The sequence below is a fragment of the Xiphophorus hellerii genome, chromosome 9 (assembly GCF_003331165.1).
Source record: "Xiphophorus hellerii strain 12219 chromosome 9, Xiphophorus_hellerii-4.1, whole genome shotgun sequence".
In the NCBI taxonomy this organism is placed as follows: domain Eukaryota; kingdom Metazoa; phylum Chordata; class Actinopteri; order Cyprinodontiformes; family Poeciliidae; genus Xiphophorus; species Xiphophorus hellerii.
Window position 1 is genome coordinate 14,196,043 of NC_045680.1, and position 27,229 is coordinate 14,223,271.

A 27,229-nucleotide genomic window follows, 5' to 3' on the forward strand; every position below is an offset into this window, starting at 1 on the left:
AAAGCGAGATGCACTTTCAGAACACGGTCGGGTGCAACGCTCTCCACACCTTTCCCCTGTTCTAGTACCTGAAGGCGTAGGAGAAGCTAATGAGAGCCAGGGTGATGATGTGATGCACCACCATGACAGCAGAGTCCTTCCTCCATGTGTCCATGTTGACGGTGGCGTAGATGGAGTGGCCGTAGAAGCTGCCCTGGATCAGGTAGGCTATGGCGATGTCTGTAGGCACTGTCATACCACTCTTCCAGTCTGAGGGAGCAGAAGGAGATCAGGGGAAGATGCTGGGCTACAAAGGCTGTGATGACTGCAGCAGCCAGAGATACACAAGAAGCCTTGGCCAAAATGTTTTACAAAGTAGGTCGCAAACCATCTTTAATAGTTTATTTAGATCATTTATAAATACAATCAATGATTCTCTGCCTGTAGGTGGGAGCAGGATGACACAACCCAATGCATGCCTCAACACAGAGCAAACATGGTGTCCTATAGTAAAAAAATATCCAATTTTATGCACTTTATGCTGATTTTTGTCATGATATCAAAAAGTAAAGATACATAAACATGTTTTGCAGAGTTCGTGATGCTGCGTAACAAGCACACAAGTAAAAACAGATCAAATGATTTCGAAAACATCTGCGGACCACTATAGGAAATTACAAATTCGACAAAGAAATCTGCAGACATTTAGTAATCTTTTATATGAATTGAATTATTTTTAACATAATGTAACAATGCGATTGTTGCAGTATGTTAAATACATGGATTGCTGATGCCTTTTTACTTTTATTCTTAATAATCTAAACTAAACTGCAATAAATAATGAACACGGTCCACATGGTGGTGCATTTGGCAGCACTGGTGCATTTCAACAAGAAAGTCCTGGGTTCAAATTCTGAAATTAGAACTAAATAAATATTCCCTCTTTACTTTAGTTTCTGCTTAAACTTTGTTACAAATATAGCAGGAAAATTTTCCATCATTTAAATTCCTCCAGATGTAAAAGAGTCTCCAAGGCGTGGACAGTTTGTCGTGTCTTGATCATCCTCATGCATCCCTGTGAGCACAAGTCAGAGGCACAGCATGGTAAATACAGCAGAGATCCTGGAGGAGAAGCTGTGGTGGTTAGCGCTGTACAGAAGGAGGAGGGATCAGGTGTCCAGCAGCATTAGGGAAGGATCCTGATGAAAACCCGCCTGAATGCAGGCTGAGACTAGCTCGAGTCTCTGAAGCCTATCAGATGTTGGACGGAAACTCTCTCCTCCGATGTTTGAGTGAGGTTTGTCTCCACAGGGATGGGGTTTCATTCAGGCGTTGTGTAATGTTTATCGATCAAAGCTTCCACCATTAAACATTGAGAAGAGGCTCGAAAAATGGATCCCAGCAGAAAAGCTGCCAAGGTGAGGAATGGGAAGCAGAGGCATTTCTTCCTACTTAAAACTTTTGATTTTTCCACCTTTTTATTCAGGATAAATATGCAGCACCTTGCAAAAGTATTCACAGCACTCAATTTATTTATTTGTTTACATTTTTCCGTCACAGTTTTCATTGATGAAATCCAGCAAAAACTAATTCGGAAGTGTGAAACGGAAGTTTATTTTTACATTTTATACACACTATTTTTTATTTATACAGCACCTTTCACAGATAAGAGAGCATAAATATTAAAACACTATTAGATAAATCAGAGGGTTAGTTTAAATCAAGAATGGCCCAGTCAAAGTCCAGACCTACATTCAATTTAAAATGCTGAAAATTGCTGCTCACAGATGCTATCAAACGAATCTAATTAAAACTCTGGTAATTCCCAAAGGAAATGCATGCCACACTTTTCAGTTTTTTATCTGTAAAACGGTAAAAAATGTCTTCATGACAATGTGCGGCTTTTTATCGGCCTCTCCCAATAAAAAAGGCAGAAGTTTGTGGTTGTAGCCTTAAACAATGTGAGTGCTTTTGCAAGGTTTTGCCGATTATGGTGCTGTTTTTCAGATTATCTTATCATCCCTCTCTCCAGCTTCCCTCTCAGCTTGATTCCTCCTCTCCCTCTCTAAAAGTCAGGCCCTGTTACTCTCCTGCTCCACACATCACACACTGACGGCTATTAGCCGTGACGTGGCGATCAAAGACGAAGCTGATGCTGTCCAATAGCCCTCGTGAGCCCCTCTCCCCTCTTCCTCCTCATCCTCTCCAGGAGCGCTGACACCTCAGTGTCTGACGGAGGAGGTCGAGGGACCGTAAAAGACATGAGTGGAATATACGCGAAGTCTGGGAGCACTTCCATCTTCCATTAGCAACACACTGAAAACTGTAATGATTCTGGTTTCCATTAGGGTACAATCATAAAGATCTCCTGTTATAAATGTTGTATGAAACCTAATGTAAAATATAGTAGTAATATAGTACTGATATTTTATAGTAGTAAAATATGTTAAATAAACATATTCTGTTATTAATGGACAGACTCTGAAGCATTAAAATAGGTCATACCTTAAAAGCAAAAAGGTTTCCCGCAGGCTCAAAAAATATGCAAGTCTTCAAACTCTTTATATGACTAGACATACATATATCTGCCCCTCAGTACTTATTACATGTGAGGGGAATTTTACCTCCTGCAGAGTCTCTATAGAGTAGCTATAGGGCCTTATTTTACCTTCTGATAAAATAACCACAGCTAGGGGCGTCCAAACCTTTTGCACCAATGGTCAGAATCCCATCCATCCATCCATCCATTTTCTGTTCACCCTTTGTCCCTAATGGGGTCGGGAGGGTTGCTGGTGCCTATCTCCAGCTACGTTCCGGGCGAGAGGCGGGGTACACCCTGGACAGGTCGCCAGTCTGTCGCAGGGCAACACAGAGACATACAGGACAAACAAACATTCACACACACACTCACACCTAGGGAGAATTTAGAGACCAATTAACCTGACAGTCATGTTTTTGGACTGTGGGAGGAAGCCGGAGTACCCGGAGAGAACCCACGCATGCACAGGGAGAACATGCAAACTCCATGCAGAAAGACCCCGGCCGGGAATCGAACCCAGGACCTTCTCGCTGCAAGGCAACAGTGCTACCAACTGCGCCACTGTGCAGCCCTGGTCAGAATCCCCGAGGGGCGAAAATGAGCCTTTTCTCTCCAATTAAAAATAGAAAAATAATATCATTGTGAATATTTTATCCTTTTCCTGCATGACAATAAATTAAAAAACTAATATTTTAGTGAAGGAAACAGTATGACATTCACCTTAATGTTTGCAGTTATTTAACTTTTTTCTTGGTCTCTTAAATGTTCATTTCCAGCAAAAATGAGAATTTTCTTTTAAAACCTTTGCTGTGTTTAGCCAAGCCAAGTGCAATGGATGTGTGTGTTCCTGTGTGTAAAAAATGGCTGAATGTTTGTGGCCCACCTTACTAAGAAATAAAAGCAAAAAAAAATTAATTCTCTGCATTGCACTTAAAGTTTTAAGTACAAAACAATTACAAAACAAATGCCCAAATTATCACCATTCTTGAACTGGTGACAGAGGCCACACAAAATTATTTCAAGAGCCACAAATGGCCCCCAGACTGCACTTTGGACACCATTGACCTTCACTCTTTCTCTGCCCTGAAAATCTAGGAAGGAAACCTCTCCTTAGGTCAGCATTTATCCATTTATCTGGCTGACTTTTACTGACTGGATTACCTTCACTGACTTTAATTTTAAGAAAAAAAACCCACACAGACCCAGATTAAATGACCTATAAGTAACATAATGTCTCCACGGTTGTGTGTCTTACTGGAGAAGACGGATGGTGGGTTGTTGAAGAAGGAGTAGGAGGAGAAGAAGAGCAGGTAGGTGCTGTAGGACCATGACATGGTGTAGAAGACCAGCTTCCACGCACTCTCTGGCATCTTGGCAGCATCTTTGGGCATCAGCCTGCACCACTGTGCAAGAGGCTGCAGGAGAGAAATCAGTAATAAGTCACACTACTTCTACAGGCAGTCAGAAGAAAATCACACTCCTTTTCTCATAAGGTAGAAAAAAAATGTGTAAAAGAAAAATCAGCCAGATGAAAGTTCAAAACCATGGCATGAATATTTCAATCTTGTCGTACTTTTAGAGGTGTTACCATAATTTGACCGATCCTAATTTAAGTGAACGTGATAAAAAAAAAAAAAAGCCATGGCTCGGCTTACTGAAATAAATTTCAAACGCACTGCAGGCCTCAGAAAGCTGAATCAGCACCTCAGCAAATAAAACCTATTCATCCACATCTTCATAAATCTATGCTTTACTGCTGCACCGCTGCATTAGACTGCATTAACTCCAGTAAGATCTGCAGTTTTGGCTCCTCCTATCTGTGTCCTGGAGTTTGATTTTTTAAAGAGTCAATTCAGAAAGATCTGAAAATTGAGATTCCCATTTTAAAAGTCAAAGTTCCTCTTAAAACAACAGCTGTTGCTAAGGTGTTTGAATAAATGAAGCACTGCCAGATTCTCTTGGCTAATTGTAGTTGCCATGGTGACTAAGCAAACCAAGTAGCTAATAATTTTGTTTTTTAGACGTTCGAAGAGAACGTCTGGTTGTAAGGTGATGGTGTTTTAACCACAGATGTAAAAAGCTTTATTTACAACATATTTTTGGTATCCAAAGAGTAAAAAAAGTGTCTAAAAGCTTTAGTAGTTATTCAAAAGAACAGTTTTCTTAAACAATTATTTCCTGGACACAAGCAGCAGAAATCATCTTCTACAGGAGGTGGATGGACCTGTTGCCCTGACAACCTGATCTTGGATAAGCTGCAGACAATGGATGGATGGATGAAATTATTTCACAGTTTTGTTTTTTTATTTAATTGTTTTAACTTCAAGTTCATGAGAGTGTCTAGAAACCTTTGATCAATTATCCACAGTTTTCTGTTTCCCTTATTTCTTCTAGCCAGTCTTCAAAATGGGGAAGATGAGCGAGCATGCCAACCAAACAACACATGTTGAGCTACCAACCTAACTTTGATCAGCTATTCTGATGCTTTCTTTGATAAGTGAAATTTGATACAGTTTGACGATTAAAAACATAAAGCTGAGCACCCAATGACTCAGATGAGTGATGACTTTAGTCTGTTTTTAACAAAAAGATATCTACAGACTAAAAGGTGCTGAATATAGAAAGAGAAAAACCATTTGCTATTAATGAAAGACCAGTAATGCCACAAAAATCTTTTTGCTTTTTTAAAACTTTTTCCACACAAAGCTAAATGTAATATTTAAACAAGAGTTGTTTGCAATCTAAAATAAAATGTATTTCTTTCATAATTATCAATAGTTGCAGTGCAGCAGCTAAGAAATTGAAGTGTTATGTTCCTTTCCGCAGCTCAGGCTGGGGTTTTAAACCAGGAAGTAGTGCCTAGATTTCTCCAAACCACAACTAGACGTGCTATTTAGCAAAGAGAAATCCAACCAAGCATCACCCAGTTTGGGCAACATTGTGTAAATAAAATAAATATAGTTAAAAATATTTCAAATGTAAGTAGTTATATTTTCTTAGCACATCAAAACTGACTAGATGTAGCAGAACATGTTTTCAATTGAATTCAAAAGTATTTCACTGATCCCTAAATTAAATTAAATGTTGTTGTAACTCATATTAAGTTTCTTCTAAGAGTTATTGTAGATGCTGATGACTGTTGGCAGGAAGGATCTCCTGTAGCAGTCTGTATTACAGCGAATCTGAAAAAGCTTCCGACTGAAATCACTCTGTTGTCATACAAGAGTTTTATACAACAGGGCCGGCCATAATTTTCTCGATTTTATGAGGAATCCTTCTTTGCACCGTTATCTCTGGGTCGTTGAGAGCAGTCTCCAGATCAGAACCAGCACTCTTTACCCGGTTGTTTTTTTTTTTTGTCTTTGATGCTGCTACCCCAACACATGATGGCAGAAGAGATTAAACTGTTTTCCGGGTGAACAGCGATGCTATGTCTCGCCTTTTCTCGTGTCTCTTATCATTGTGTAATAGTTTGAAAATATTTTCAGAAAAGTAAAAAAATAAAATTAAGGATTCTAGTATTTAAGCTTTCAAAGTGTTTGACTGCATCACATTTACACATTTGTTATCTTTATAAATGCTTCACGTTTGTTAGTGTCGCATGTCTGTTCATGCGCAAAAAAAGCAGCACGATGTGACAGCCCGCTTATAGTTTTTTTTTTCTGCGTGCAGCAGAAAGCAGAAGTCGAAGAAAAGTTTTGTAGCACCAACACAATCTATTATTGTGCAAAGATTCAGCCACAGGTGGGAGGGTCATGTGATCTTCATCCTAAGCCTTCCTCTGTCTTCCTGCTTCATCACTCCTTTTATTTTTTTACTTCTGCAGCTTCTATGTTGCAACAATCCTCGGACATAAAATGACCCATTTAAAGAAACTAAACTACGGAAACATTTGGACGTAATCACACAGTGTAAACGAGACACAAAGGAGGTGAAGCAGATACACAACAGGTATATGAGCATGGCAGGGACTCAGATGGGCTGTTTTTCAGTGCTTGATAGCTGTGCCAAGACCGGAAACCAAACCCTTCCCCCTCCCCCCTTGTAAACAAAATTACACACACATACACAGTGCTGTAGAAAGCCAAAGAGTGTAACTGGAGGCAGCAAAGTGAAAGTAGCCTGTGTCAGTGATACAGCCCACTCAACCTGATGGGACTGGGCTCAATGACGGCCTGCATGACAAATTCATGAAGAGAGCGTTACTCCTGCTTAGAGTCAGGACATTATTCAGTTTCTGCTTTTCCTGATTGCGTGATACGAAACAGAACAGCCAGTTTCGTCTTCGTCTTGCGTCTTAATTTCCTGCCTTCCTTTGTTTATTCTTTACGCCTGTTTTTCCTGCTGTTTTCACTAAGTGATGGAGTCCGTGAGTCACACCAGAGACCCGAGACACAACAGGGAAAGGAAGTTGACTGGGGCTGGACAGATGTGAGATAAAAATGTAACGGCAACAGACTCATTAGCCAGGACACATGTACAGAGTCAGGGGTCACATGACCACATCCAGGACAGCTGATTGGCTCAGCCACAGGTGGCGTGTGTTAAGTGTCCGTTAGGTCCTGACCCAAGCAAAGTGCTGCACAGGACACTCCACCGCATTCTTTTAAGTCTCCCAGTGCATCTGCATCAGTCCCACCGATCTGTCTCCCCCTCTCCTCACTTCTTCCTCATTCCCGCTGTCCATCCACCACTGCGTCCCACCCACCCGTCCTCCTCCCCTGCCTGTGACATTTATTTATAGAAGCCAGCTGTCAGCACACAGTGCAGCCCCCTGCAGTCCTTTAGCACATCACCCCCACCCCTCAACACAAAGCACTCACAAAGGCTGAAATGCACTAGAAACTGAAGCTGGTTGAAGCGAACAGTGACTCTGCACTTCATGCTCTTGCTAAAGCCGCCAAATCCACACATCACACCGACTGCGTTGTCTCCTCAGCAGCACAAAATCACTGTTCTTCTCCTGTGTTATTAACTGCAGCTGCTTGCCGACGTTAACGCCACAAACGAACGACAAAACACTCAAGTAACCATAACACATTTTATGAGATTCGTCACATCGTGAGTCACCCTGAAGGTCTCTCAAAATAACGTCTGATGTTCAGGCATTGTTGAAAAGTGGAGTTCCTTGTGATGACAGGACGTCCCTGGAGGTTTCTTTATGGCTATTTAAGGTCAGTGAGGCCTTGTCTTTATTTAGTTCAGAAAAATATGTCGAAAATGTGACTTTTTTTAGCCCATACATCCTGTATGTATAAACAGCCAAAGTCAGGCTTGGTTAGCCAGTTTGATAATTTTTTAAGAATAGAAAGATGCCTTTCTGTAAACGTCTTTCATTTCTCTACTGTATTTCTGCCTTTTTTTAGATGGAAGGCAACATTGCTCACACCTAAAAAAAGATGCTTATGCAATGAAAGGACTTTTAACCTCATGAATTGTTGATATTCAGGCAGCTTGTGGTCAACAGACTAAAGTGTGACGCTTTAGTCGACCTGCAGAGTAGTGAAGTAACTAGGGATGCACAATTAGGCCTGTCACAATAACAAATTTTCCTGGACAATAAATTGTTCCAGTAGTTACTACGATTAACGATCGTTGTCTTGAGATAATTTTCAAGTAATATAATGGTAATGCCATTATAATGCAAGAACACGTTCAAAAAACTTAAAATTCTAATGAGCATTTAACACTGGAACTGGAGGATATTTTGAATACTCAAAATAAATAAACAAATCAACAAAAATAGCAAACAAAAAGAATTATAAAGTCTCTATAAACAAAACCGGGCTTAAAAAAAAGGGCCGGTTGAGACCAAAGCACCAGACTGAAGACTTCTGTCATCCAGTTTTTGGTAGAAAGAGAGAGAAAAAAGACAATTTATTATGCAGTTAATTGATTTAATTCTAGTAGATGGAAACACATCTAATAAGTTTGAAAGGTTGTAAAAGTTTGCTCAATTGGATGGAAACATAGCTAATGGTGACTGAGAACCTACACCAATAAAACCATCATGTCACTGGACATTTAACGTTTTAATGGTCAATATTTGGAAGGTGTGTGGAGAAACCATCAAAATGTCATAATCTCCATACAGTTAAAGATTAAGTTAGTTCTCAACTCCTAAATTGAAGTTAATATTTATCATCAGACCGTCTGTTCTTGGTTGGCTTTGGTTGCAAAAACTCCAAAGAAGGTTTCTGTAAGCGAGAAGCAGAAAGTGACTGCTGTCTGGTAGAGCTGTGGTTAATCAAACCATCAATAATACTGCCAGTATGACTACTTGCATGATAAAAAATATATCATCTCGCAATATCAGAAATAGGATAACATGACACTTGGGTCCTCGAGAATTAAAGCAGTGTGTTGAGTAAGTAGCACCTTAAAATAACAATCCACCCCCATAATATTAAAATGACCTGGTTATAAGAGGATGCATCTTCAAAAGCATGTTTTAAGATGTTAAAGAAAATTGTTACCAACATAATAACAGCACACCACAGACAGACAAAGAGAGGAGGAGACACAAAGAGCGGGGTATGTGCTGTCCAAAGGTAAGCAAATTGCACAACAAAGCATCACTGCTGTGATCATAAGGTGTGCTTTGAATAATAGATACATGGAGTGGTTTATGGAAATTAGTCATGTCATTACAGATTGTTTGGACATGATTTTGATGCTTTTACAGACAGTGTTTATTTCTTTAACTGAAGGTTTGTCTATATTGTTGGTCTTTCAAATGTGCTTATAAAAAAATTGGAGTTAAGAGAAAGCTTCAGTCTGTCTATCCATCTGCCTCTGCACAGTACCATTGCTTTAAATGTATTTGTTAGAAACTTTTGTCATGTTTTCAAAAGCAGCCCCTGGAGAAAAGCGACCTAGAATACTTCGGTGTATGCTTCCAACTTTCACAAAGCCTCTGTCGATGTACCATGACATTGCTTTTCAAGGGTCTATTTACAGACAACTTTATGTGCAATATGTGCTAGAAAATTAAAGAAGCAAAAATGACTCAACGACAGATAAAAATCTGCCAATTTTGTCTGCAACAACTGGGTCAGGTACTGAAAAATGCAGCAAAACCAAGAACTCTCAAAGTTTTTTGATCTGCAAATGCAAATTCAACAAGACTTAAATTTCTGTTCGGTGAAAATCTAATAAAAAAATTAGGGGCTTATGCCTTAATTTATAAATCGACCCAATGTTGTACTTTCAGCTGGATTCCAAACTTATACCTATATCAAACGTGAAGCTTCTTCATTTTTAGTACAAATTTACGCTTGTTTTGTGTTTTTTTCCCCCTATAGAATAAAAATTAAAATCTGTAAAGAAATTTGGCATTTGTTTTAGGATAGGAAAAGGCCTTATTGATGCATCTCTGTGGCAAATAAAATAAGATGGAAACATATTTGTGAGCACTGAAAGAAAGGAGCTTTCCTCGGCTGCAATTTCAAATACAATCCATCCATCCATCCATCCACCCATCCATCCATCCATCCATCCATCCATCCATCCATCCATCCATCCCAACATATAGGATCCTCACAGGGTCACAGAAGTGTAGGTTCCCAAATACAATACCCATTTTTATTATACAATATTTTCTGGAGATATCATAATATAACCCTATCATAACCCTATCTGTTTGGCATACTTTTCTTTAACTTTACCAACCTTAGAAATGACATAGATTATGATCCAAAGCTTGGTCTGAAATGTAGATTGATTGATTATTTACCATTTGGCCAAAAGTTATGTTTTGTTTCTCTCTATATCGAGCCAACCCTCCGATTTCATTGTCCATAATCCATCAGTTTTCTATGTCAGCCCCCCAAGTAGAGATATAGTGGGTCAAGGACAGTCATCCCTCATCATCTGTCAGTTGACTGATAAGGTCTTGAACTACACTCAGGCTGGACCCACAGTCTCTCAACAGATCGCCCTGCCTCCTCTTCCCCCCCTGACAGAGCGACTCTGGCTCAACTCGTCCCCTCGCCTGAGGCATCGCTGCCTCTCATTTCACTCCTTTCTGCCTCCCTGCCAAAGAGACTCTGAACTGGAAATCGGGGAAGGAGAAAAAAAAAAGGAAAAAGTGGGTAACTTAAAGCTACAGAAGCTGATCGTATGAAATGATTAATATGATTAATCGTAATGAATCAATTTAGCAAGCGATTAATCGTTAACTGAAATCGTTTGCTGAAAGAAAATACTCAGAGCAGTAATTAAGTTAAAACTGCACGAAAAATATATAAACATTTTTTAATTTAAAAAAATAAATAAATAAATCTTGATATGTTCTACCCAGAACTCCTCAAGTGACAAAGTTTTAACTTCACCCGGCTCAAATATCCTATCAAGTATCTTTTGCTATCCGTTATTTATCGGTAAATACAAAAACAATCAACAGATCAGGCTTACGTTTACTGGTGTTATGTCAAGCAGAAAGGGCTAAACTTTTCACATGTTGATGTTAGAAGTTTTTTTAGCTGCGCATCTTTTCCTATAAATGATTGTGCTTTCGCTAAATCTCATTGCTAGCTTATTAGACTTGAGGCACAATTTGCATCTTTTAATGTATTTCTAATATTGTATAAGGGAGTTATGTGGTTTAAAAAAAAAATCTGCAGAATGTTCCAATTCTTTATCCGATTAATCGTCAGAATAGCCAATAGATGAATCGATTACTAAAATAATCATTAGTTGCTGCCCTATGTGAGACATCAGTCTGAGTAAAAGCATCATCTTCCTCTCATTCCAGTCGTTTCTATTCTCCTTTCTATTCTGACTCGACTGCTAGTCTTTTCCAGAAGATCTCCACGTTCACTTCCTAGAAGCAGGCGACGAAAGAGGACAAGAGGTGAATGGACTCTGCCTTGTTGGCCTGTTGCATAAGAAGATAAATTGGGCCAGTGAGTCAGGATGCTGGCTCATGTGTGGATCTGTTAAATCAGGCCTGCTCTCATTCGCCTTCTTTCATTTATTTTGGCTCGTTCTAGCTTCGATCTCGTTCTGGCTGCCTGACGACGTCACTCTGGTTATCTCGGAGTACCTTTAAACCCAAACCTGTCACAGATGCCCTCTGGTTTTAGGGTAAATAGGATTTGCCAGGGCTAATCCAACAGATGACCAGTTTTAGACTATATATACATGTGTGGGTAAAAATAGCCCATTCATCTGTGATTAACAATTATAACAATCCAATCTGAAGTGCCTTCTAGAACATCTTGACGCTTCAAATCCACTTTTTGTCTTCAAATATTATCAGCGACCCGATAATCCGTTTTAATACATTTGTTTTTTACTTTACAGTGTGGATTATCTGCCTCTATAAAGAGAATGATGTCATTCGCCCTCCTGTCTTGTTCTTAACAAGGTGGAGAGCGGACAGCTGCCACTGAGGATAAAGATTGAGGGTTTTAACTTTGGCATTTCTGCTTGAAGTTGTTTGTAAAAATGGGATATTGGGCTTTGCTTTTCTTCTATGCTTTATATTTCTGTCATTTGTTTCACCATGTCAAGTTTACTTAATTTTTTTCTCTATCATACAACCAATCACTTGCAAGGTGTCTTCTTGTTTATATTTCCCACTAAGTCATGCTGTTTTTATATTGTTGGGCTTTTTTGTGTTTTGTAGGGTCTCTTCTTTTATTTTTTTCAGCTTTTCCGAATGTTATTATGTTTATGTTTTGCCAGTGTTTTTGTGTGCTGTTCCCAACGTTTATCTTTAATCCGTTTCCTCCAAGGAGTTATTGCAGATCAGCTGTCGTCACGCTATCTATCTGCGCCCGGCTTATTTTTGCTTTAATTAGAAGGAACAGGAAAGGTTTCTAACGAGAAACAGCAACAATAAAAGCAGCCTGGTTGTGGGAGGGAAGCTGCTTTATTTTGTAGCTGTGGAACAAACCCTCAGATTACACAGCATGCCACCTTATGACCATTTCCCCCAGAGGGGTTTTCTCCGCTGCATGTCTCGCCACATCTTTGCTGACCCACTGAAAACAAAAACGCTTCCAGCTCACGAATGTTGAATCACGCCAGCTTTTACTGACCTCCTTATTTCCCCTTCCTGCCTACATACTTGGTGGATTGCATGCTGGGAAATGAGTCAGCTGTTTATTTGTATGTCTGTAAATAAAACAAAAAATGAGGGATAGGTTCCTTAAGGGTCTCAGATGAATCAGCCCTCCACGCAGACTGAAAAGGAAATGTAAGTGACACGGAGGATAAACAGAGACGCGATCAATAATTGATCCCACTGACAGGAAAGTTTGCAGGTATGTTAACACAGAAACAGAGAAGACGAATGCTTTGAAGCACACTTAGCATCTTTTCTGCTTCGGTTCTGTCATTTTTAGCTCGAAGAACTAAATTTGACATACATTACATTGCCAGAAGTATTGAGACGCCCTATCAAAATATGAAATTGAGATGTGTCATTCACCTTCATTTGTAGAGCAGCATAAAAATAAGCATTTAGACCGATTCTACAAACATTTCTGAAGCCATCAATAGCCCTCGGGATCTGAGTAAATTCAAGAGAAATCAGTTCTGTAGTCAAGAGCTCCAGACTTCAACATTTTGAGCCTCATTGTGTTGAGTCAAGAGTATTCAGTATGCTACAGAGCACCAATAGGTTGAAATAGAGGTTAACTGAGGCCTGTTGGTCAAAGAAAAGTGATCAAAATGTCCTTATCAATGTCCAATGTCCACCTCCATTATCAGCATTTCACAACTTCGTACCAAAGGCTTAAAAATAATTTCTGTAATGTGTGTTATTAATTTAGATAAAAGGATAAATCACGTCTTCCGTACATGAAAGAAATTTTCTCTACTTTTTTCTGTTCTGAAGAGAAGTAGATCTTTTGTCAACATATTTGCATCATGGAAAAAGGAAGTCGTGGATTACTAATTAAAAGCATGTAAGGTCATTGTTCAAGCTAAAAAAAGATACATATATAGATAAAAAATATATTATCTACATGTATTTTATAGATAATAAAATCAGGAGTTGTAGCTAATTGTCCAACAACTGATTTTTCTAAATATTTTTTGTGATAATGTGGGATTTTTCCCACCAAATAATGTTGTCATGTTCCGTGTTTTTCTGTGTATTTATTTATTGTTTTCTGCGTCCGTGAGTCTCTTCGTTGTCCTGTCCTCCCCTTGATTGTTCCCAGGTGTGTCTCGTTTCTGTGATTACCCTCCCGTGTATTTAATGCCACCTGTGTGTCTGCGTCGCTGTCGGGTCCTTGTCAATGTCTTGTCAATTTGTTGTCAATGTGTCGAATGTGCGTTTAGTCCTTTGTCTTGTCCATTGAATTTACCAGTTGCTACCGGCGTTGAGCCCTGGCTTCTGCTCAGTCGTGCTGCCTGGTTGTGTGGACTTTGTTTGGGACATTCGTTATTAAAATCATTTATTCATCCTACCTGGGTCTACAGCGTCTGCCTCACCAACCCTCACCGCACCACTTCATGACAAATGTAATAAAAAAAAAACATTCAGTGTGAGATTTTCTGTTGCAATAAATTATTTTAAGGCTTTTAATTATGCAAGCCAATAATTAAGGTGGATATTGCTGAATAACAAATCAGTTACATCTGAGGAGAAACAGGATGCCGCAGCATGTGATGATCTTTGACTTTCCAAAAAGAAGGGAATAGATTGTGGCTGGCAGATGGAAAACTCAGTCCCCCCGTATAGTTCACACCAGCAGCTGAACATTTGGACTTAATTTGATTAAAAGCCCGTGATTAGATGAGGCACTAAATTAGAACGGGTCTGAGTGAGTGCTGATGATTCACCACTATATGCACATGTGTGCAGGAGCACCGAAATCTGACTGACAAGTGATGCTGGCGGACTAGAGCTGCAGTGCAGGAAACGCCTTTGTCTATTTCTGAAGAGTGAAAAATTAATATTAATTCCCCGTCAGGCTCCCAGTATAGCAACATGAAGTGACTTTGCATTTCTGAATTTGTTTGAAGTAACTGGTTCAGCTATTTTTTTCTTTTTGCATAAGATTTAGACCAGCAGTTTCAGTTCCTGATCCATAACTGTGGCCCTAAGACTCTGATAAGCCCTCTCACGCTTCACACTTCATACATGACAATTAGTCAAAAACAAAATAATACACCTGCTTGGGGGAGGTCCAGCACATCAGTGAATCCCTGAGGAGACATTAACGCCTCGCTTGTTTATCAAATTGATGTCAAGAGAATCAGAGCAACCGCACACAGGCTCAGCAGCAAGAAAATCCACAATATTAAGTCACATTGGGGACAAATTATTTGTAAAGTTGATTCGTCTGATGTAATATCACAGATTTGAAATTTCCTGTTCATAGCAACCTCATTTTACAACAGCTTTAAATAACACTCCTGAATTACAACATCTACTGAGCGCATCAGCATTAGCGTGATGTATGAAAAGCTAATGGAAACAAAATGTCTTGATGTGTAAGCATAAAAAATTAAATGTATTTCATTGATCAATTTCAATAAAACCACATTCTACTTTTCAAACCATCACTAACTTCAGCCGTCACATATAAAAAGTCGTGCAATAATCAGAAAAGATGAGTCTTTCAGAATGGTAAAAGATTATTCTGCCATCAAATTCAAAGTATAGGCAAGCAGTCATGATGAAAATAAAATATGTCAGTCAACAGAGGCATTTTAATGTTTATTTATTTAAATTTTTTTGTGATTTCTCATGTGTGTGTGAATGTGCGTCGTAAGAGGAAACTTGCACTTAAAAATGGCGAAATGGTGTTCCCTTCAACACCATTTCAGCCTTTTTAGGAAGCAGGAATGTGAGAGCCCGTCTCACTCGCATCTCTAAATCATGGAGATGTGAAGTAATGAGTTCAGTGACAGGTTTTCTGCTACAATGTCCTATGAATTAGGTGATAAAACAAAAACGTCTGCACTCTGTTATATTTTAGAAGAGCTGCTTTCACTTTGTCACCACTGCTGTCTACAGCTGCACACTCGTGCTTTCTTGTAATAAACTCCCTCTGTTATCATGTGGTGAAATGCAGCAATCTGTGAAGAGAAAACTATTTGGAAGTCGGTATACAGTCAGGTTTAGAAAAACTATGATCAATAAAAGCTATTGTTAAAAAATGTTTTTTCTTTATTAAGAAAGGATTTTTTGTGTGTGAAAATATTTATGATTTCCACAGCAGCACAAACAAAGTAAAGCAAACATGTCCCAAAAGGCCTGATTTCTTTCTTACTTTGCAAATTAGAAATGATTTAAATTTGCTTGCTTGGCTTTTATTTGTCTAATGGCTTCAGTTAACTGTGTTTGTGTCAATGTCAGGTCACAAACCAGAACTAACCAAAGCGATAATGCAGCTGAAGCTAGTCAGGCGGGTCAAGCTTCTTTTTGAGGACAAGTTTATTTGCAGCTCTGCAGAGAACGCGACATCACCGCCTTCAAATTAAATTAACCTTAAAACCATGTCGGCACCTTAAAGTGCAAGGATTTTATGCAAACTGGATGTGTCATGTTGCATGTGTGCGTCAGGCGGTTCTGAATTTGCACGCAGACCTACTTGGCTCACGGTTCAAGCTGACAGCTGGAAGACATATGGTTGTCATTCATAATACAGTAGCCACACTTATTGCAACACGGCGAGAACGAGGGCTGACACTAGAGCGGGTGAGAGTAACTGTGAGAGCCAGGTTGATTTAAACTGATGAGAAAAGACATCCGGACCAACTATTTATCTCCTAACTGCAGCATATACCACCGGTGTGTGTTGAGGTTTCAAAGTGTGTATGTTATGGTTCAGGAGAGCAGGTGTGTGTACTGTTGTTTACACCACTTGACATTTTTCACATGCTGCCACATTTGAGCCAAAACATTTATTTTGTTGGGGTTTTATGTGAAAGACTAACACAAAGTAGCGCATAACTGTGAAGAGGAAGGAAATTTCTATTATTTTTCACAATTATTTTTTAATCCAATCCAGGTCCTCTTACTTTGAGACCCCTAGATGGTACTTGGCAATTTGGGTTAAAAATAAAATCTCAAATTTTGTTTTAAACAAAATCCGATTTATAATTTTAATCGACTAAAACAACTTACAAATGACATATCTTTAAAAATGATCTTTATTTCAATAATTTCTTTTGTGAGTTGACCTGAAATTCAAAGTCTTAAAAGAAAGAAGCTATTAAAGACGTTTGTTAAAAAAGATTGTAGTTCTTGGCTAGCATCACTTGAAGTATGGAAATCAGAGGTGTGCATTAGTCAAAAAAAATCCAGATTTTCCAACAATTAAATCTTCAAAAACAGAAAATTTGATTAATTGATAAACTAGAATTATAGCCCATCCCTACCACTAAGTAAAACATATTGCTTTCAAATCTTACATAATTCATAAAGCCGCCTGTTTAGGTTTTAATAATAATATAAGTCCAGTGTCCTATGCCCTGGCCCCCTTGTGAGAATTTTATAAGTTCATTTATCTCTGCAGTTGGGTCTTTTACAAACTGAATTATGACTGGAAAAAAGCTAACTACATCTAAATCTTGCAGCAGCATGAATCATTTTCAGCTTAAATGTAACTGGAAACATTACAAGTCTTGTATGGAACTTTATTCTTTTGACCTTCGAAACAAACCTTTCAAAGGTTTTCTAACTAGTCTGAAGACTTTCTGACATGAAGAAATTAATCAAAAGGTCTCATTCTCAACCACTCGATTTGCACTAGCTAAGCTTTGCGGTTATGCAAACCCCAAACTGCACAGAGGATGGGGACAGACAGGGAGGACAAGACACATGAGCAAGGAGGGAGGGGAGGTGCGATGATTTGTATATTCAGAAAAGGACAGAGATGAAAGCCGGCTGTCCAGACACTGCACTCTGCATGAGAGGGATTCCATACAAGTGTTGCAATTTCTTTCACAGAGAAAGAGAAAGTCCATCTGTGAAGTGGGAAACTCATCTAATTGCTTCCAGGGAATAAAAGGCTCTTTAGATCTTACCCATAACTACAGTGCAAGAACAACAAATCCACACAATTATGGTACGCAAGCCATAAAACATGATGTTTTCCTTCCAGAAAGAGAGTGAACTTCAGCTACCTCTGACTACTCAGTTCTCACTTGATGATAAAAAGTGTCCTTGATAGAGGAGATTCATCCACCAAGCTAGGCGCTCACAGTTACAGTGCGTTCTGGCCCAGTCAAAGGCTGTCCGCTGAGGGTGGATAGAGAGAAACAAACAAAGGAGCAAGAAGGAACAGAAGAGAAGAAAAAAGACTGGGAGGGAGACCGCAGACTCAGAGCTTCATGTCGGATTCCTGCTGACCAGAGGAAAGTCTGACTGTCTGCAAACAGAGCTGATTCATCCCCATGCGTTGCAATGTATAAACATCCCTGTTGCAACTATAATTTAAGGAATGCAGGACTACTCTCTGTTAAATTATTAACCAAGAACATCACATTACAATCTGTGAACAAAGCTCCAGGCTGTGGTCAATCTACGGCAGAGGAATAAGGTCATCTATGGTGCTAATTAACAAAGTTCTCATCAAAGTTCCTAAGTGTGGTTGTCCAGACTCAAAATGACTGCATTTGTGGATGTCATTTTTTCAATTCCCACAGTGAAGCAACAAACAATGTGTTATATAAACCTGGGTGACAAGTTGTTAAGAGTTCAACATCACATCTTACTGAAAAACTAGAAAAACAATTCATAACAGTCCTTTTAACCCGAGAAAGGAAAAAACAGCGGCCATATTTAAAAAGTCTGTTTATTCATTTAAGCCACTTCAGCTCTGCTGAGTTCACATGTGGCTGGAGTTTGTGTTTATCAGCAGGTAGGAGGTGAGTGGGAGCAGAGTGGGCTTTCAATTATGAAACAAAGCTCAAAAAACAACACTTTTAAAACTGGCTTTATAAACTTGAACGAAAAGGTCAGTTTATCAGCAGCCTTCAGTAGGCCATCATCTTTTCACGCAGTGTAGAAAAAAGATCCAAAGAATTGGGAAAAGACGTTCACCTGTTGTGGTTTGACCCTGAAAGGATCATTCATCCTCAAAAACTCTTCGATGTGGATGAATTAAAACGATTCTGCAAAGATGAGTGGGTCAAATTTCCTTCACAGCAATGTGAAACACTCATTTTCAGGTATCAGAAAATCCTTCATAGTGTGTGTTGTCGTTAAGGGGGCAACAACCAGACATTAGTGGCCCGCAACCTTTACAGTTCAAGGAGCTATTTTTACCACCAGTATAACTTTTCAGGTTTTTTTGGGGGGGTTTTCTGACAGCTTCACATGGTAATTTTCTACTATATTAAATTTGTTGCAATTGTTAAGGAGTCAACATTTTATTTCTATTTTTAGGTATTAAAATGAACACTAATATAAGATGTTAGCAAATATTCCACTCGGTGTTGATATAAAACACCTAATTTGTAACCTAACAACAAGAAAAATAGCTTGTTTTAGCAAATGCAAAATCTGAAGGCCATTGTTAACATATCTATATTTAAATGCAGTCGTTGATTTTTCATCGTCTTCCACTTGCACTCTGGAGCTGCAGGCAGCAGAAGCCTGGCGTAGGGATTTTCACACAAAACCGGGTCAACTCGGACTCTGCTTTTTCGCCTACATGTATAAAAACTCCTCATTATCTTTGATGCTTTATATGTGACTAAAAAAAACTTTGTAAGGAGAAAAATTCTCTTTATTGCGCTGTGTAATTTTACTCTTTGCATGCATACACGTCTTCAGTCTACGGTCATTTCCAGGTGACTGATATGTGTCAACATGGCATATAGATGGAAGCCAAGATACCTCATGAGAACTTTCTAGAATTAATCAATGTAAATCGGCTCACCTGTTAGTGGTTTTGACACTGAGGTTGATCAATATCTAGGATTGCTCCAGATCATTTATTATAGTGACAAGCTACATTAACTTCAGCAAGCCTGTGAAGTGCAGGACAGTTTAGTGAAGCCATAAGTTCTGTGTATGAACTACAAATCAAAAGCCAAGGTGGAAATATATTGCATGTCAGGTGATGGCCTAAATGCTGCTCATAATGCATATGATGCAGCAAGAAATTAGATAGCTGGGCCACAGAAGAAGAGAGCTGACAACAAACTAATGTAATAAAAACTCACTATTGCTTGCAATCAGTGTCAAAACTACAAGCAAGCTTTATGTGTGTGGGCACTTTTGGAAGAATGGATATCACTCCCTGCTAACCACAATCCCCAGAATCAGGTTTCTGCCTGTGGCTCTAATGTGCAACAACCTAATGGAAAATGAATCTGGGATCTGTGGTTGGGAACGCCATGGACCCAGAGGATGCTTTCCGAACTAGGAGAACAACAGAGAGCCGGCCCCATTCGCCATCCAGCTCGGTGCAGGAGGATAAGCTCTGCGACAAAGCTGAAGCTGCAAAATTACCGCTCGGAGAGGCACTTATGAGAATGGTTGCAAACTGCTGCCACTGACACAGCTTGACTGCAGAGCACACAAAACACAAGCAGAGTGATGCAGGGATGCAGGACGCAAACGTTTAGAAAGTGAGCAGACGTCAAAGAGCATATGTCCTTTCAAACTGCATATGGATGTGTATGGGTGAATATGCAACTATGTTAATGATTGGCTGCTGGAGCTGAGTCAGCAAGCGAGGCCCTTCAAGCTCACTTCTACTCTGCCGTGCTCTTTCTAACTCCTCTTCATTTGTTCATTTAATCCCCCAGACTATTCCCCTCCTCTTCTCTGAACTCTACTGTATTTTCTTCTCTATTTTTATTTTTTTTAATGAACGTTTATACTTCCTGTTGAAGCAACGTGCGGCTTCTTACGAACTGCTTCTACACTCTCTAGAACAAGAAATAGCATGCAGATACAATGAGCACTTTGTGCATCTGAAACCATCCTGCATCTGTACACACAGATGCAAATGTTACACCATCGGTCAAATCATGCAAGCAAATTTGAACACATCAAAAGCTGCGTGAGCTGTCTCAAAATTGTGCAGAGCAGAGCTAAAAAGAAAATGAGGAAGGAGTCGTAGCTGGGAACTCTAAGTGTAACATTTACATGCTAGTTCCTCTGAACAGCTTTTCAGCTCTTATCTTAAAAGTCACATTTATTTTTTCTTTGAACTGCCAGTGTTACAATGCTGCCAGCTGACGAGGAAGAGCATGGTGAGGATGCATGATTATCTTACATAACAGTGGCTTGTAAAAGAAGTTATTCGACCTGGATGTGTGATGCCGTGCCTCATGCAGCCATGCATCAAAGCAAATGTGAAACACCTTTGTGGGAGACAGAGCGATAGCAACCCCCAACGAGCTGCTCCCCAGCAGACTCAACAGATCAGCTCAGTCACATGTGAAACGATGGCAACAAATGGAAGTCCCTAATTTAATGGATTATCGCATCCATGTTTGGGTCAAAGCTTTGCCACTTGAGTTATCTTAAAATCCTCCATCAAAAAAGCCCAACGATTTAGTTTTCTATGTGTACTTCCATTACAAACAAGTCAAGATTTCTTGCTCTGACATGTCTCTATTAACTGTTGTTTCAGACTCCAGACTGAGAGAAAAATTAAGGCGAGTCGGTAACCCGCTGAAAAAAACAGAAGCACTTCCTGAGCAGGGGAGAGTGATGATTACAGTACATGATGTGCATCTTAAGTTAGTCAACTCATCAAACCAAACTCAGAGTCCTGTAAGTAACTGACCATGAAACGAATAAAGTTTTTATTGCCGCTTGGCGGACAGACTCTGTGGAGCAACAACCTCTGAAATTATGACTTACGGTATCTTTATGAATACTTTTTATCTAATGAATTGGTCTTTAAATTTGAAAACATGCAACACCCTCTAAAGTTACTCACAACTTGTAAAAAGACTTTGTTGTTGTAGGATAGACTCACACTGCTTACAATTACAGCTGTTTAAACACAGTTTCAAGAGATAGAGTCGATTGGATCAGGCAAGCTTTTTACTTTGTGCGCAGTCCGGCAGGGAAGCACTGAACCTGCTCGCTCTTTTACTGGGTTTTTCTTGTGGAAATGACCGTCTGATGGGACAACCCCCACCTTCCCTGCTGTCCGACCGTGACATCTGCCGCTCTCCTCCTGAACGTTGTGCTAATACTAAAACTTTTTATGTTGTTGTCATGTTTGACTTATTGAGTCAATAAGTTAAACATGCTATGTTTAAGTTATTATGTTTTACTGTTTGTCATTTTGTTAGGTGTAAATAAATTAGATAGAAGCAGGTTTTCCAGTTAACATAAATCTTCCTCAATTGAATGGCATGTTCTCTTGTCTTTCCCATTTTAACAAGTTGCAGTCAAACTGTATTTTTTTGTAACTCAGTATAAAATAAAATTAAAATGTTGCTTTAAAATTTTAAATACTTTTGTGTTATTAAACTGATCAATTATCAACAAATAACATTCATATGTTTCTGACCCCAACACACATTTGCTTTACTTAGCAGGTTCCCTTATTTTTCCCATTTTGAAGAATGACTAAGAGAAATGAACGCATCACATCAGAAATTTACTGCAGGGACGCTGGAAGTCATCTATTACTGATGAAACGTTTCCACAAACGGTCATCAACTTAGAGTGGCAATAAATGTGGAGCGCTCTGTAATTGCCGTTGATATTTTAACAGCGTTCCCTATTCTTTAAAATTCAGTTCATACTAGTGCAGAAGGTACAGCAGGTTCGGTTTTGACAAAAAGTCTAACAGAATTTTCTGTGAATCAGCTAATAAATGTTTGCAGATGAAGTTTCAAGGTCTTAAAACATCGAAAGAACTTTGTCAACTAATGTCCAAGTTATCAGTCAGCAACTATAGGTTCTTATGAGCTCTAAGGATGTGCATACCTAATTATCTATGATGTAATTAACCGCACTCGCTTTATTCCATTAAAGAAACCATAGCAACCGCACATGTCAATACAGTAAAAACCACACCATCAATCTTTAGAAGGCAGCTATTAAACACATGTTTATTTGTCAGTCTCCTTAATGAGAAACAATCTGGTTTTGTTTCAGGCTAGTGGGATGTGTTCACAAGAAATAAGAACACAAACAATCTACTTCTGCTTCCCTGACAACTCACTTTGGTTTTATAATGTATAACAATAATACTGTAACTGAATTAGCTCTGCATGGCTGACCTACTCTGAAACCACCCGCCTCATCCCTAACATTCGCCCTCTCCAGTTGGATTTGACATGAACTCAATAACAGGAAGTTTAGGCACTAATTACCAGTCAGTCTGATAATATCATAAGGGTGATGGTAAGGCATGATTATATACTGTAAAAGATAAAGCAGGCCTCATTCAGAGTTTTTTCAGTCTGGATTTGCCCTGAGATCCTGCATGATGCTCTCTACCATCTGTATCTCAGAATAAGGTGCCACATCCAGGATTTCTGTGCAGAGAGGAACCTTGCTTGGCATAAACTAACAGCAGAAAGAGGAGGGAGGGACCCGGGGTCTTGGATGGGTGAGGAGGAGAATATAGAAGATCTGGGCAGAGGTCCAGTTCTGTCAGAGGACAGCTTGAGTGTCTGCTAGACAAAGTGGGGTGAGATTGCTGCTTTTAGAGTTGTTGCAGTTCTGTAAGCGCATATATCCAAGCAGGCCATAGTTTTCCAGCCGCACCATTTGATTTCTCTAAAGACGGTGTTTGATCTTTTTATAGTATGAAGGGATACTTTGATTGCTGCAGTAGCTAATTTTCTGGTGACTGATTTACCTCCAACAAATGACCACAAAAAGTGCTGTACCAATTCAAAACTAAATATAGGTGACAAGAAGTTCCACTTCAAAATCAGTCTCCGTTTCTGACATTTTAAACTGATCTCATCATGAACACTTGCTATCAACACATAATGCAGTCAGGTGAATCAGGTGTGAAAAGGACACGTCTAAAATATTATGAAGAACTTGAATCAAACAAACTGTTCTTGACCTCAACTGGGTCAGTCAAGCCCAGACCCAGATTCGACTCAGAAGACTTGAAAACTTCTATTCACAGATGCTTTCCAGCCATTGTGACAGAGCTAAAGCTATTTTTCCAAGAAGAATATGGATTGCACTTATAACTTCAGCAAAATGTTGTTCCACATTACTTACACTGAAATAAATAAAGATATTTTTGTATGTATATATACACATTATTTTCACACCATTTCACAATTATTCACTATTTACACATTTGTTTCAACATGACAAAATGGGGAAATTAAGTATGAACATTTGTGAACGTTATTGCACATAAAGCCTTACAACTTCAATATGATTCACATTTGTGCAGCACAGGAGTAAATATGGCCAACGTTTCCTGCCGTGGGTGGCCCCACAGTTAACAAGTGTGAGGCCTTTTTCTCTCACATGCATGACCAGAGCATGTGCATCGCAGCTACACGTGGGCACACACTTCCTTGCCCAGCTTGAACCGACCATCTTGAATGACTCACAGTACCCAAACTAGAGAGTAAGAGCAGACTGTGAATGCAGCAGCTGTGCTATTTGAACGTCTGTGTGAGTCAGGTTAATATTTTCTGACATTATGGTTAAGCTCTCTGGGGAGAGGGTAAGCTCTGTCTTTCCGGCTGTGTGTGTGTGAACATATGTCCTAGCTGTCCTACAAGCACTGCCTCCTCTCGCTCGTGTTTTTCTTGGCATCTTGGAAGCAATGCGCCTTAGAGGAAGGAGCAATGAGTAGGTGTGTGTGGGTGTGTGTGTGTGTGTGTTTGTATTTAGGGTGAGGGAGGTTTTCACCTACCTTAAACAGACTTTCTGTCAGTCTCTTCCTGATTATCGTCCACAAAAAGGCGCAAAAGAAAAAGAGGGCGATTTCGGTCCAGGTGATGTATGCGTTATCCAAGAGGGTCCGTTTGGAGAACTCCAGCCCGCAGTGGCTACAGTCCCTCCATGCGCCCAGCATGGCGCTGGAGCCTCTGGTGATGAGCTCCCAGTAGCCCGGCATGGGCTCGACTTCCACCGGCCCAGCGCTGCCCATCGCTGTGACGACAGAGAGGGTAAAAACCGGGAGAGGTGCCTCCAGCAGAGGAGCAGAGGGAGTCCAGACTGACCGCTCACCAGGCTCGTTGGCTCAATAAAGCACCCAGAGCAAGCTTATCTAACAGGCTTATCCCCTCTTTAGGCGCCTAATTTTTTGTCTCCCAAATTAAGACATGGGCCCATTCTTTGCTCTTGTATGGAGAAAAAAATCTTCGGGGCCAGATCAAACCAAAGGCGGTGATTCGATTTTAAATAGAAATTAAAATCCACGTCAAATTACAGGAAGGGTTTCTTGGCGTTAATCTGACTCATCTGCGGCAAATTGGTGGTTCGTCCCGCTCATCATTCCGCTACGCACACTGCTCATCTGCGGCAGGTTAGCCGCCTAGCTTACAATAAATCAAACGGACAGCGCAGTGGAGGGAGCAGCTTCCCCGCTGTTAGCGGGACCGTTAATGAGTTAACCTTTAAACCGAGCGCAGACACGGGAACACGCAGCCCGGCCAGACTATTGTTGCCGCTGTCAGAGACGCGCTCTCATCTCGGACCGCTATCCGCCTTATATAACGATCCTGAGCCGCTTCATGAGGGAGCGCGGCCGCTCGGAGGCACGGACAAGTTATTCCGGCGAAAATAGAATCAGACTGACATATAACCCGGTATATGAAGGCATGCGTCGTTTCTTCTTCTTCTCCTTCTTCTTCTCTTTCTGCGGCGCTGGTCAACGTGTCCGACGCTGCGTTTTTTTTGACGAGGCGCTCTCAGGTCCACAGCGGAGATCAACTGGTGCGTTCAAAGAAAGGAGGACAGTCTGCGTTTATGGCTCAGCTGCGTTTATGACAAAAAAAAAAAAAAAAACTAGCGTAAGGGCGTGACGTATTACTGGCCCGCTATCTTCTTTATGAACTCTCTACTTAGACCACCGAGGAACCGAAAGGATGGTTTAAAGTGACAGCGCAGAGAAACCCGCTTACAGCGCCACATACTACAGAGGTGTCCAAAGTGTGGCCCGGGGGCCATTTGCGGTCCTCTGTAGGACGTTGGGCGGACCCCTGACCTGCAAGGTTGAGGCAGACAGACACTTTTTCACCTTTTAGGGCAACATTTTATTTACAGATAAATAACATAATCTTAATTTTTATATATATATATTCTCATTTATTAGGGTTTTTTTGCATTTATATTAATCTTTGAGTAACTTGAATCACAGTTATTGATCTGCTATTAGTCAAAAGCAAATCTTGCAGCACAAATAAGAAAAATAAACCAAACCCAAACATGTAGAAACTGTGGGTTTGTCTTATCTTACAAGACCTTTTATTTTGCCTCTTCAATGATTTACTGAGCATTTTCTACAAAAATCTATTTTGTTGATTTAAATCAAATATATTTTTTTTTCTGTTTACTGAGCGGATACAAATGAAAAAAAGTGACAGTCTCTTTTTAAAAAGCTATAAAATATACATTTTATCTGGCCCCTTGTGGTTTCAACTTCAGGATTTTGGCCATTATGGCAAAAGGTTTGGACACCACTGATATACAGGTACAGCAAATATGATAATTTAATTACACAATGAAACTCATAATATATGGATTCATTAGACACAAATTATAAATGAAGCTTTTATTTTTGTTCAATCACTGACATTGCCTTGGTAATGTCACCGCCTTCACTCATGTCTTCATTTTATACTTTGTTTTGTTTAAATGTTGCTATGTTGCTATGCCCTAAAGTGTCTTTTCCTCTTTTTATTTCATTTTATGAGAAACTGTGGAGTACTCACTTTTAACCCAGAAAAGAAATTAGAACAAAATTGGAATCCAGAGACCCAAGTTTATAAGTGACTCGTTAGCTTAATTTTTTTAAAAACTGTATAGTACTCACTATTTAGATCAATATTATACTTCTTAGATTAATTTTTTAGATTATTATGCAGAGAGACTCCTATTATTGCAGCCCATAAAAGGAATTAGAACAAACTTAGAATATAAAAAAAATAATCTTGCAGAACAGGAACATTTAGTTTTTATTACGTAGAAACTATGGACTGCTCATTACTTTTACAAATTTAGAGCATACTTAGAAAGTCCACAGGATACTTAATACGTATCTACCAACCCTGAATAGGAGTAGCTATGTAGTTTATATACTTTGGATAGATCAACATTAGACTATTTTTCTTTTCCCTTTCATTTGTTTTGTTATTTTGTTTGTATTTCCTTTTAATTTGTATAAAGCACTTTGTATTGCCTTGTTGCTGAAAATGTGCTTTATAAATAAAATTACCTTTTACTTTTGTCTTGTGTATTTTGGATTTAATTTGAGAATCAAGATCCAAGAATGTGAGGGAAGAGTGGAGAGGAACAGGATCAAAGCTTCTGGAAGTAAAGTTTGAGGTTTCCACAGATTTGACGACCCATGTTATCTGCTGGTGATCCACTGTGTTTTCTCAAATCCACTCAGTGCATCTGAATAGCTGGACACATGAAAGCACTCTAAAAATTAGCTTAAAAGAGATGATCAAATTATATTGCAGGACTTTACACCTGTCCACAGTTTTAAATACTCGCTTTAATAACCCTGGTATCACTGTGCCAACAAACCTGACTGAAGGTGAGACACCAGACCCAACAATGCAGATAATCTGAAGTAATTGATGTAAGGAGAACCCAACGAAGCACTG

The 27,229-nt window shown here is 39.5% G+C and overlaps 1 protein-coding gene across 1 annotated transcript in view; it reads right to left on the reverse strand.

Annotated features, from left to right (window-relative positions):
• Nucleotides 1–25,583, reverse strand: part of cers1 (ceramide synthase 1) — a 31,902-nt gene extending 6,319 nt beyond the window's left edge. Inside the window, exons 1-3 of the mRNA XM_032571496.1 lie at nucleotides 24,307–25,583; nucleotides 3,774–3,933; nucleotides 69–249 (exon numbers count right to left, since the gene is read on the reverse strand). Coding sequence (XP_032427387.1) covers nucleotides 69–249; nucleotides 3,774–3,933; nucleotides 24,307–24,543 — 578 coding nt within the window. The 5' untranslated portion in view covers nucleotides 24,544–25,583. The remainder of the gene's footprint in view (nucleotides 1–68; nucleotides 250–3,773; nucleotides 3,934–24,306) is intronic.
• Between the last annotated feature and the right edge of the window lie 1,646 nt (nucleotides 25,584–27,229).